General features: G+C 43.5%; 1 protein-coding gene across 6 annotated transcripts in view; it reads right to left on the bottom strand.

The window, feature by feature from the left end:
* Prr14l (proline rich 14 like) overlaps positions 1-11132 on the bottom strand; it is a 75720-nt gene that overhangs the window by 40183 nt on the left and 24405 nt on the right. For all 6 annotated transcript variants that reach the window (XM_005366085.3, XM_026788776.1, XM_013353374.2 and 3 more), the window contains exons 4-5: positions 7558-7611; positions 2409-7143 (exon numbers count right to left, since the gene is read on the bottom strand). In XM_005366085.3, coding sequence (XP_005366142.1) covers positions 2409-7143; positions 7558-7611 — 4789 coding nt within the window. The remainder of the gene's footprint in view (positions 1-2408; positions 7144-7557; positions 7612-11132) is intronic.

Raw genomic sequence — 11132 nt, 5'->3', positions numbered from 1 at the left:
GTGCCACCACCGCCCGGCCCTGTTTTGTTTTTTTGAGACAAGGTGTCTTTGTGTAGCCTTGGCTGTCCTGGAACTCACTCTGTAGACCAGGCTGCTGGCCTTGAACTCACTGATCTGACTGCTTTTGCCTCCCCAGTGCTGGGATTAAAAGCAAGTGCCACCACGTGCAGCTCATAAATAAGTTTAATAAAACAATTAAAAAAAAAAAACTGGTCGTGGCTGCCTTTAATCCCAGCACTTGAGAGACAGAGACAGGAGAATATCTGTGAGTTCGAGGACAGCCTGGTCTACAAGGTGAGTTCCAGAACAGGCTTCAAAGCTATACAGAGAAATCCTGTCTCAAAAAACAAAACAAAATTAAGTGAGCTTAGGTATATGATTTTAAGTCACTTTTGGAGTCAATGATAGCAACACTACCCATATACCTTCCACTTGAAATAAAACAACATCCCAAGTTCTTGGTTACATATGTATAAAACTCCACAAAATAAAAAGCCACATATAGAAAGCGAGAAGGAAAACTATTTTAGGAAGTAGAAAGTTCTTGAAGGGAAAAGGAGCCAAGGCTCATATCCTGAATACCAACATAGTATGTAAGGAACTAACAGTGAAGGGGTCAGGGCTGTGTCCTAGCACTTGGGAGGTGGAGGATCCGGAGTTGGGGCTACTGTAGTAAGGTGGAGGTCATCATTAGCTACCAGAAAGAAAGAGTGGGGATGGAGGGGATACAACACAGATTAAAGCTGTGTTCCACAGCCGGGCGGTGGTGGCGCACGCCTTTAATCCCAGTACTCGGGAGGCCGAGGCAGGCGGATCTCTGTGAGTTCGAGGCCAGCCTGGCCTATAGAGAATGAGTTTCAAGACAGCCAGTGCTACAGAAAAACTGCCTTGAAAAACAAAAAGGAAGGAAGGAAGGAAGGAAGGAAGGAAGGAAGGAAGGAAGGAAGGAGAGACAGAGAGTGAGAGTGGACGAGAGAGAGGGAAAGAGAGAGGGGGAGGGAGAAGAAAAGAAAAGATTGATTTACATATATGGGTGTTTGCCTGCATCTATGTATGTGAATCAAATGTATGCAGTGCCCACAGAAGCCAGACAAAGATGTTAGTTATATCCTTGATAACTGGAGTTACAGCACTGGAGTTGAGAGAAACCAAATTGGAATCCTTGTAACTGTCCCTTTAATGTGTTTTTGAGACAACAGCTCACTCCTTAGCCCAAACTGGTCTTGAACTGGTCTTATAATCTTCTTGCCTCAGCAGCTTGGCTTTGAAATACTAGGTTTTAGATGGGTTTGATTTGATCTGAAACATTACTGCTAAAAATTTCTAATGTAGCTGGGCAGTGGTAGTACAGACCTTTAATTCCAGCATTTGGGAGGCAGACACAGGCGGATCTCTGTGAGTTCGAGGTCAGCCTGGCCTACAGAGTGAATTCCAGGACAGCCTGGGCTATACAGAGAAACCCTGTCTAGAAAAACCAAAAGTAGATGGATAAATAAAAAAATTCAACTGTAGCAACAGCAAGAGATAATTAGTTTCTATTCATCTAAAGAATTTCAGTAGAAAGATTTACCTAAGGCAATTCTTTGAAGGCTGTTTTCATGTAGGGAACTGAACCAGCATCTTAACTCACGCTGAGCATGTTCTTCACATAAGCTATACTCTCACCTTCTAGAAACTCTAGTAAAACAGGAAATTTTAAACCTTAAGTTCCTACCCCCTTTTCCCTCTAAGCTGGACTGAACCTAGGGTTTTATACTAACCAAAAAAAAAAAATTCTACCACTAAGCTACACCCCAGTCGAGTCCTCTCCTATTTTCATTTAGAAGATACAATAATCATCAAATTATTCTCCTTATCTCCAACAGTGAAACCATAAGAACTTCTGTCCACTTCACTATGAATTCTACTAAGTCCCCAAAGCATCCCAGGGCATGTAATGTGAACTCCTGAAGCATGACAGCTCATACTTGCAATCCAAGATGTTCTTGAGTTCCAGGCCAGCCTGAGATAGTGCCACAAATAAACAACAATGGAAGATGGTGGCATACACTGGGCATAAATACACTGTACATAAATTTAATCCCAGCACTTGAGAGGCAGGGGCAGACCAGATTGGTCTATATAGTGAGTTCCACAACAGCAGAGTTACACAGAGACACTGTCGCAAGGGGGATAAAAAGATTATGGCATAAGGAATAAAACTGGAATAGTGCAAGATACGAGAAGATGCTATGGGCAAATTTGGGGCCTCTGTAGCCAAGAATTACTGTTCCACTCTCTCAGGGTAAACAAGTGTAAACATAGGAAGCCCCCAGCAGACAGCCCTCCATTTCCAGCACCTGCCACCTCTCCTTTTCCCATCGGCAGGAGACAAACATGAAATACACTGAAAGATGACGAGCTCTTACCTGCTCAAGATGCTCAGGCTTCCCTGTTGCTTGCTCTGAGTGGAATGAAGAGCAGGCAATTGGAAGGTAAAGGAAGGTCCATGCTGGCTCCAAATGGACAACACTCGGCCCACTGAGTAGGGCAGAGAGCAGAAGACCTTGTCTGCTAGAGAGGCTGGAGACCTTAACCCTTTTAAGCCCTGTGTAAACTGGGTCAAGAAGAACCTCTGCATGGTAGGCATGTGATTGGTGAAGCTCCGTCTTTTTGTCCAGATTCGGTAACATCCTGGTGAACAAAGTGCTAGAAGTGTGTGAAGGCCAAGGACAGAGCGGTCTGCTCCAGTCCGGACTACGGCAGTGCCTCCATAGTCTTGGAGAGGAGCTACAGTCTGTGGAGGAGCCTGAGTGTGTGCCTGACTACAGAGGCCAGTATCTTCCCTGAATGTAGCCATCCCAGGGCAACCGTGGGACATGAAGAAAGAAAAGGTCCACTTGGGAGGTGGAGATGAGCACTGGGAGGTCTCTGCTAAGGCAAGCCTCGATGGAGCACAGTGCTCAGGAAAAGTCCTGGAGGGCTCAACCATGCAATTGAATGCTGATTTCACATGGAAGGAAAATGGGAAGATTTTGGTACCAAACAGCAGTGATGGCATCTTGTTGCTCAGATCTATGAAGCTCATTTTGACAGCTTCAAGAGAATAAAGTGCCAAGGGCTTACTGTTAGACCTCCTATCCCATCCAGTAGCTGCCAAACATGGGTCCAGCTGCATTGCATTATAGGAAAATCCATCTAGGAGCTTTTTATATCTGAGGCGCTTGCAGCTCTTAGCCAAAGGAACAAGGGAAGAGGAATACCGCTGATATCTGCGTTTCTGGGGCTTTGTAGCCAGAACCAGTTTGGAGGCAAGGACAGATAGCTTGTTTAGTAAGGCTGATTCTTTGGTAGGCTTCCTACAACTCGGACTCAAGGAATGGCACAGAGTAGCCTTTCGCTTTGGTATGTGGCTACAAAAGCTCGTGCTAGGTACTGCTTCAGGTTCCAATGGCGCGGCAGGCACAGCACACGGGCTGAGAAGTCTGTGTGTTTTTGTGGGGATGGGATCAGAGGAACTCTTTCCACAATCAGAATTTCTTACTTTAGTTATTTTTCTCTGCACAGTGACTACCTCTGGGCAGGAAGTTCTCTTACATGTTCGATGAGGTTGCTTCTTTACGGGAAGCAATCTCTGCTGCTGTGACAGAGTCACAAAGGCACCATGTATCTGACCCCCTCCAGCAGCACTAGGATCCTGTTTTTTCCAAGGGGTACCAGGAAGCCGAGGACCTGTGCATAAGGTGTCTTTCTTTAACAGGTGACATAAGCTTTCTTCTTCTGGGTCTTCCAACCTCTGAAGCTGTCTAGCCGTTTTTTTCTTGGTTGGCTTTCTTAGGGCGACTTCTTCCATTATGAGGGACTCACACTGGCCAATCACAGGATTCTTACTTTGCATCTCATCTGACAGCATGTTCACTGATGTGTGCTGTTCCAGCAGTGCATGTGTACCCTTTTGATATGGATTTTCGTTCTTTTGCACAGCACGCTCACCTCTCTGGCTTTGTGGGCTTTTAGCAACATCTTGCACACTCTGGCATTTCAAATGGGTCTGATAACTCTTAGGAAAATTAACATGACTGTCTCTGGTAATGGTCTCCTCGGACCCCTCCCCAACAGGTAAGTGACCCACTGGCCCCTTCTGATGTTCTTCAGTTTCTTCTTTATTCTGTTTAATTGCTGTTATCATTATCAAAGGCAAACACTTATCTATGGAATTCTCATGTGAATGACAAGCTTTGCAAACACTGGTGTCTACACTGACATATGTACCACCTCCTTCACCAGTGTTACCTATATTCGTTGGTATTCCTTCCTTCACGTCAGACTGGACTACGCAATTCTTGATATTTTCATAAAGGATTTCACCATCTTTGGGCTTAAAGAGATGCTTCAATTTAGGCTTTTCACCAAGAACACCAGCTGGTGACTGTTCCTGAGAAGAAGGATGGGACTGTGCCGTCTCAACAGAACCTCGGCACCTAGAAGATCTGGAGTCTTTTGAGGATAACCCAAAGGTTTTCTTCTCACCAAACTCAGAATTTGCTATTCTCAGTCCTTCTGCCACAGATTTTCCTTCCCCTTGATTCTCACAATAAATATAATTTAAAGACACTGGCTCTTGATTGGTAACACACTCCACTTCATGATCCGGGGCAGAGTCTGGACACCCTTCCATTCCACAGTCCTTTAGAAACCTGCATATCGTTTCTTCACGTGATCTCAGTATTTCAGGACAGTCTACTGTAGAAGCAGCAGCACTGGAGAGCCCCGAGTCCTGGTCAGTTGTTCCTATAAACACAACATTCAGTTCTCCTCGAAGAGGTGCGGTACTCCTTAAGGACTCATGGTATGCCACTTTATCTCGGCTTGTAGAATGACTAGATGCGCCCAGCACAGCCTCTGCAGGCTCACCTGTGCAGTCGGGACATACCACGTCTAGCACACTGTATACCAGTGCTTCAGAGCCAGGAATATTTTCAAAGGCTCCTTTGGAATCGCTTTTCTCTATACTACCACAAAGCACAGGGTTTTCACTGCCTGAACTGACTAGCAAATCCTTTTCCTTGTGGCTGACCTCAGGGACAGTTTCTCGGGGGTCACCACTTAGTCCTTCCTGAGCTGTCTTACCTTCACTTCTGCATTTGTTTGGACTATTTTGGTTTCTCTGACAGTCAGAGACTTCACCTACTTTCTGGTCATGACTTTGAGCTGCTTGGTACATGGCTTTCAAATGAGATGAAATAACATTCAGAGACTGGTCCGCTAGTGTGTCAGGACTTGGAATGTTTGTAGATTGGCTCAGCTCCTGTATATTACAAGGAGAGGCGCTGTGGCTGTAAACTGCAGTGCATCTGTGTCTACTCTGCTTCATTCCACCCAGGCCTTCCTCACTGGGTTCCACATGGGCGGTAGCGGGAGTGGTTGTGTTCAACAAAACTCTACTACCTGCCACACCTGTTGCCATTTCACTTGTAACCTTGCCTCCTAGAAGGCTGCTCTGAGTCTCCCGCCCAGCAGGTTCACTCTCCAAGAAGGAGCTATTTTCCACCAAGTCTTCTGAGCTTTGGAAGCAGTGCCTGCTAGACTGCTGTGCATTTCCACAGTTTACTTTACAGTTGCTGCCTTTCAGGGTATCTTTTCTGGGTCCAAGAGCAGCACAAGCAGAGCACATGTTCTCTTCAGATGCATTTCTTGTTATGCACTGACAGCTAGAGATATCCTGAGACTGAACATTCTGACATTCTGTGACAAAGGAAAAGCCAGCTGTTTCTTTCACACTTGAGAGGAAAGTGGAATGTAGATCTTTGATACCTGAATCAGTCATTTCTTTTTGCCCTTCTGGGCTTGTTGTGAGATTTAAGGTGTGGATGCCTGAAGAGGCCCCACAGGTTCTGTCACCTTGTGCAGATGTGACTTCCAATTTTGTCTCAGCAGGAATGGTTTGAGTATTGGTGGTAAGATTTGCTCCGCTCTTGAGAGAATGACAGCTCTGTTGAGCATCTCTGCATGTTGCTGAAGGCATCTCTCTGTTTAGATTTATCAGAGAGTCAGTTGGTAATATTATATGCTCTTGAGAATTAAGGGACACTTGTTGATTTAAAACACATTCATGTTCTAGTTTGTGTTCAACCAGTTCACTGTTACAAGAAAGTTCACATATCTCACAGGCAATGATTGGCTCATCTAAATGGGCAACGTTGTCACCTAAGTCCTGTACATGCTTTTCTGAAGCAGGTCTGCAAACAAACTCTGGACATGGTGGTAATTTTGCAGGACTTTCCTTGGGTTTTGATATCTCCTTATGTTTAGAACTTACTGGATCTGCTGGTATCAAACTCTGAGGGGATTTTCTTCCAGACAGAAATTCATTGCATGCTGCTTTAGTTGGCAGAGAGTCACCCAGATTTCTCTGGGCACTGACTACAGACTTAGAGTCTTTACTGTAAATCTTTTCACATAGTGCACTGGAGTTTACTGGGTTTTGTTCTGGTTCTTCAACATGCACCAACAAGGGAAACCCGCTTTCCTCAGAGTGTCTCTCAGGATGGTTCACATCAGTGACAGTTTTTCTATGGTCCTCAGAGTTTACCAAATTACCTGGAAAGTTTAAAGTCATTTTCAGATCACTCTTTTTACACATTATTTCTGTGGCTTCAGTAAAAGAGTTAGGCATGGAACTACAGATCTCTGCGCAGGAATCTGCCTGAGTGCAATAGTTGCTGTGGTTACTGGATTCCACGGTCTGTTTTTCACCAGAACCATTCTGTTCCTGTTCTGTGACACTGACAAGGAGACCCCCTCTTTCACTGCTGGGCCTCTGGTTCTGTTCTTTACTTTCTTCTGCACAAGAGAAGTTCTTGCTTTGATCAACCTCTTTTATTTTTTCAGCAGATTCCTTCACTAAAGCACTGCTTTCAAAAACACATTTTTCTAATGATTTTGGGCCAGATAAATATGATGCAAGATATAAAATTTTAGAATTTTCTTCGGCGGGTTTTATAGACTCTTCACTCCCTGCAGTGGTGGAACTGTCCTGTGCAGAACCGGGGTTTTCCCTACAGTGGTTAAGAATCCGTTGGTGACTGTCATCTGCTTCACAAATAAGGTTTAAGTTACACAACTCTCTCTTTCCTTTGTTCATTGTGGAAACAGCACAGATTCCTGGTAATGACAATCAAAAAAGACAATTAGGCCGGGCGATGGTGGCACACGCCTTTAATCCCAGCACTCTGGAGGCAGAGGCAGGAGGATCTCTGTGAGTTCGAGACCAGCCTGATCTACAGAGCTAGTTCCAGGACAGGCTCCAAAGCCACAGAGAAACCCTGTCTCGAACCTCCCCCCTCAAAAAAAAGACAATTAGTAATATTCCACATGGTTTTCTTTAAGAACGCTTTATTAATTCAGGGTCCACGAGAGTGAAGGTTCTAGGGTAACTAAAGCTCTGGTTTCCGAAAGCATAACGGGGGGTCATGATTTTATCAACTCCTGGTGCTCACTGCACCCAGCTGACAGATGCTGACTCACAGTGCCACAACTGTGTCCATTATTATCCCTTAGTCCCACTGATTTTCATACCTTGTATGTTTTCAATGGGTTCTGGCAGAGGTCCAGTTGTAGTGTGTACATTTCCTTTTACAAAAGAGAAAGAAACTCAAATCAGATGTAATTTGAAAAATAAAAATAAAAAAAGCTGTCCCAGCTAAGTGAATTTCATCATGCATCAACGGCAACAACAGAAAATTCAACTCAGAAAAGATAACCAAAAAGCTCAGAAAGCCATACCAGCATTTTGCTTCTTTGCAAACTATGAAAATGAGTCCCCCAAAAGCAGCCAATTTTGGAAAAATAAAAAACACTGTTCTCAACATGTTACTTGGTATCATAGATGATACTATATAACTGAGTAACAGAAAATGTGAGCCTAGTTCCAGGACAGGCTCCAAAGCCACAGAGAAACCCTGTCTCAAAAAACCAAAAAAAAAAAAAAAAAAAGTGAGCCTGATTCATTCAGTCTTACAGACACCATTTTCAGGCAGATATCTACAAGTTCAAGGCCAGCCTGGTCTGCAGGGTGAGTTCTGATACAGAGCTAAACAGAGAAACCCTGTGTTGAAAAACTATTAAAAAAAAAAAAAGTTGCCATTTTAAAACACCACTAGCAGGCCCTTGTAGTTCACATTTGCAACACCACCTAGTCAGGGGCTGAGGCAGGACACAAAGTGTGTTCCACGTCAGCCCAGGCACCACAAAAACAAACGAAAAACTGAAAAGAGGGCTGGAGAAATGGCTCAGTGGTTAAGAACATTGTCTGCTCTTCCAGAGGACCCAGGTTCAATCCCCAGCACCCACATGACAACTCACAACTGTCTGTAACTCCAGTTCTAGGGGATCTAATGCCTTCACACAGACATTCATGCACATAAAATAATGCACACAAAATAAAATTTTATAGCGCACGCCTTTAATCCCAGCACTTGGGAGACAGAGGCAGGTGGATCTCTGTGAGTTCAAGACCAGCCTGGTCTACAGAGCAAGTTCCCTAGGACAGCCAGGATACAGAGAGAAACCCTGTCTAAAAAAAAAGGAGGGGAAAAAAATAGGCTGAACAGAGGGGCTAGGACTAAAGCTCCATGGTAGAGAAGCACAAGGAGCTAGGTATTATAAAACTACTTATCTACCTAGATAGCTCTAGTAAACTGTCATTACAACAATCTTTTCATTCAATGATCATTTTATTACCTGAAATTAGATATATTATAGATAAAATTGCTCTTTGAAAAGGAACAGTGAGAGCTGGGATTGCAGCTCAGTGGTAGAGTTCATGCCTAGCATTAGTGAAATCACAGGTTCAATCCCCTGAACGGCCAAAAACAAGTAAGAAAAAAGAAAAAGAACAGTTATGTGTAGAACTTTATTTATGGTTAATCTGCAAGCTGAGTGGTCCTAAATCCAATCATTTATAATTGCCTTGCTGAACCAGGCGCACGCCTTTAATCCCAGCACTCATGAGGCAGAGGCAGGTGGATCTCTTGAGTTCCAGGATAGTCAGCTACAGCGAAACCCTATCTGGAAAAACAAATAACGAAAAAGAAGAAACAAAACAATAAACAACCAGCTGCCTTTCTGTAAGGTTGGGCTGATCATTACTGAAGCTGAGTAACAGGAACATGGAAGTTGAGTTCATTCCTTTCAGTTCTGAGTTAGTGTGAAGACTGCCATTATGAAAGTAAGAAAGCAAGGGAACACACAACAAAAACTCACCTTTTGTGCGGAATGTGAACACAATGACAGACACACTTGTGATGCCAGAAGGAGGGAGCCGGAGGCCAGCACAAATTCAAGACCGGCCAGAACTAGGAAGCTCCTCAACTCCAGCATTTGTGTGTCCTTCTCTGAGCCTCAGTTTCTTTTGTAGAAAGCATGGTAAATACACTTACCTCAGTGCTGTATGGAAATTAACTATCACACATAAACACTGCCTGGTATAGTACTTGCAGTATTAGGAGAACTGCCTGTCTTTTCTCTTTGATTCTTTATCTAACAGGACATGAGTCAGTTAAAATGGTATTTAAGTGTAGAACACCATTTAAAAACATTAGGAGTATGGGCTACAGGGAAAACTTGGTGTTACAAGGTTCGCCTAGCAGAGAGGTGGCAGGCGTGATGAGTTTGTTAACTGGGTACTAACAATCGAACCCAGAATTGCACACACAATTAGCTCTGCCATTAAACGACACCCCAAGACCTCTAGGATGGATGGATGGATAAAAATGCACCAGATGTTTAGCATAAATATCAATTACTAACAATGGCTACCTCCAATTTCCCAAACAGTACTAAGTATTGTGAAATAATCCAATTTCATATCATCCCAAACAATAATCTACATGAATGTCTCAGCCTGAGCATTCCTCATGATTTTATTTCATCTTTCTATGGAATGCTATGTAATTCGTTAAATCATGTTTAGCATCAAGGTAGCTGTACCCTCATTACATCTATCCAGGAACAATGAGAAATTCTTCATCCACCCCCAACCTGATGCGGTTTTCCTCTGTGTAAGGCAATGAAGTTCAGATTTGCTGAAACACATCCATTCTCCACTTTATCAAGAATCTTAGGAAGGGGCGGGGGAGCACCGACTTTCAAGTAGGAATGGCAAAAGGTGCATGGGGAAAGCAGTTTGTGCACAGCTAGAGAGAAAACAATACTCTGACCCATTAAGGTGATTTTTTTTTATGCACATACATTTTGACATTTCACAAGACTTTGAAGCAGAATTTAAGACAATTTTTTAACATTTATTTATTTAATTTATTTTTTTAAAATATTTATTATGTGTACAGCATTCCTTCCATGTGTGCCCGCAAGCCAGAAGGGGGCGCCAGGTCTCATTATAGATGGCTGTGAGCCACCATGTGGTTGCTGGGAATTGAACTCAGGACCTCTGAAAGAGCAGTCAGTGCTCTTACCACTGAGCCATCTCTCCAGCCCTATTTGTTTATTTTGTATATGTGTTTTGCCTAAATGTATATATGTACATCTTTGTGCCTGAGAATGCCAGAAGAAAGTATGGAATCATGTAGAACTGGAGTTATAGATGGTTATCAGCCACTGTGTAGGTTCTGGGAACTACACCTGGGTCCTCTGCAGATTAGCCAGTTCTCCTAACCACTGAACCATCTTTATTTTTTTTTAAGATTTATTTATTTATACAGTATCCTGCCTATAGGCCAGAATAGGGCCTTAACTGCTGAGCCATCTCTCCAGCCCCCCATCTTTATTTTTTTTAAAGAGTTTAAAGCATGAAAAAGAAGGAGAATAACTGTGCAGTGATCCAAAACCAACAAACACTAATGCATGTTGACAGCATGTATCCTCTTTGATACGATGTAATAAAAATTACACTTTGTGTTCTCAAAAAACAAACAAAACAAAACAAAAACATGCCAGGTAGTAGTGGCTCATGCCTTTAATCCCAGCACTGGGAAGGGGGAGGCAGGTGGATCTCTGTGAGTTTGAGGCCAGCCTGGTTTACAGAGACAGTTCCAGGACAGGCTCCATAGCTACTGAGAAACCCCTGTCTTGAAAAGTGAAAAATAAGCCGGGCGGTGGTGGCGCACGCCTTTAATCCCAGCACTCGGGAGGCA

The sequence above is a fragment of the Microtus ochrogaster genome, unplaced genomic scaffold, assembly GCF_000317375.1.
Source record: "Microtus ochrogaster isolate Prairie Vole_2 unplaced genomic scaffold, MicOch1.0 UNK6, whole genome shotgun sequence".
NCBI lineage: Eukaryota > Metazoa > Chordata > Mammalia > Rodentia > Cricetidae > Microtus > Microtus ochrogaster.
This window is presented reverse-complemented; position numbering and strand designations above follow the sequence as displayed.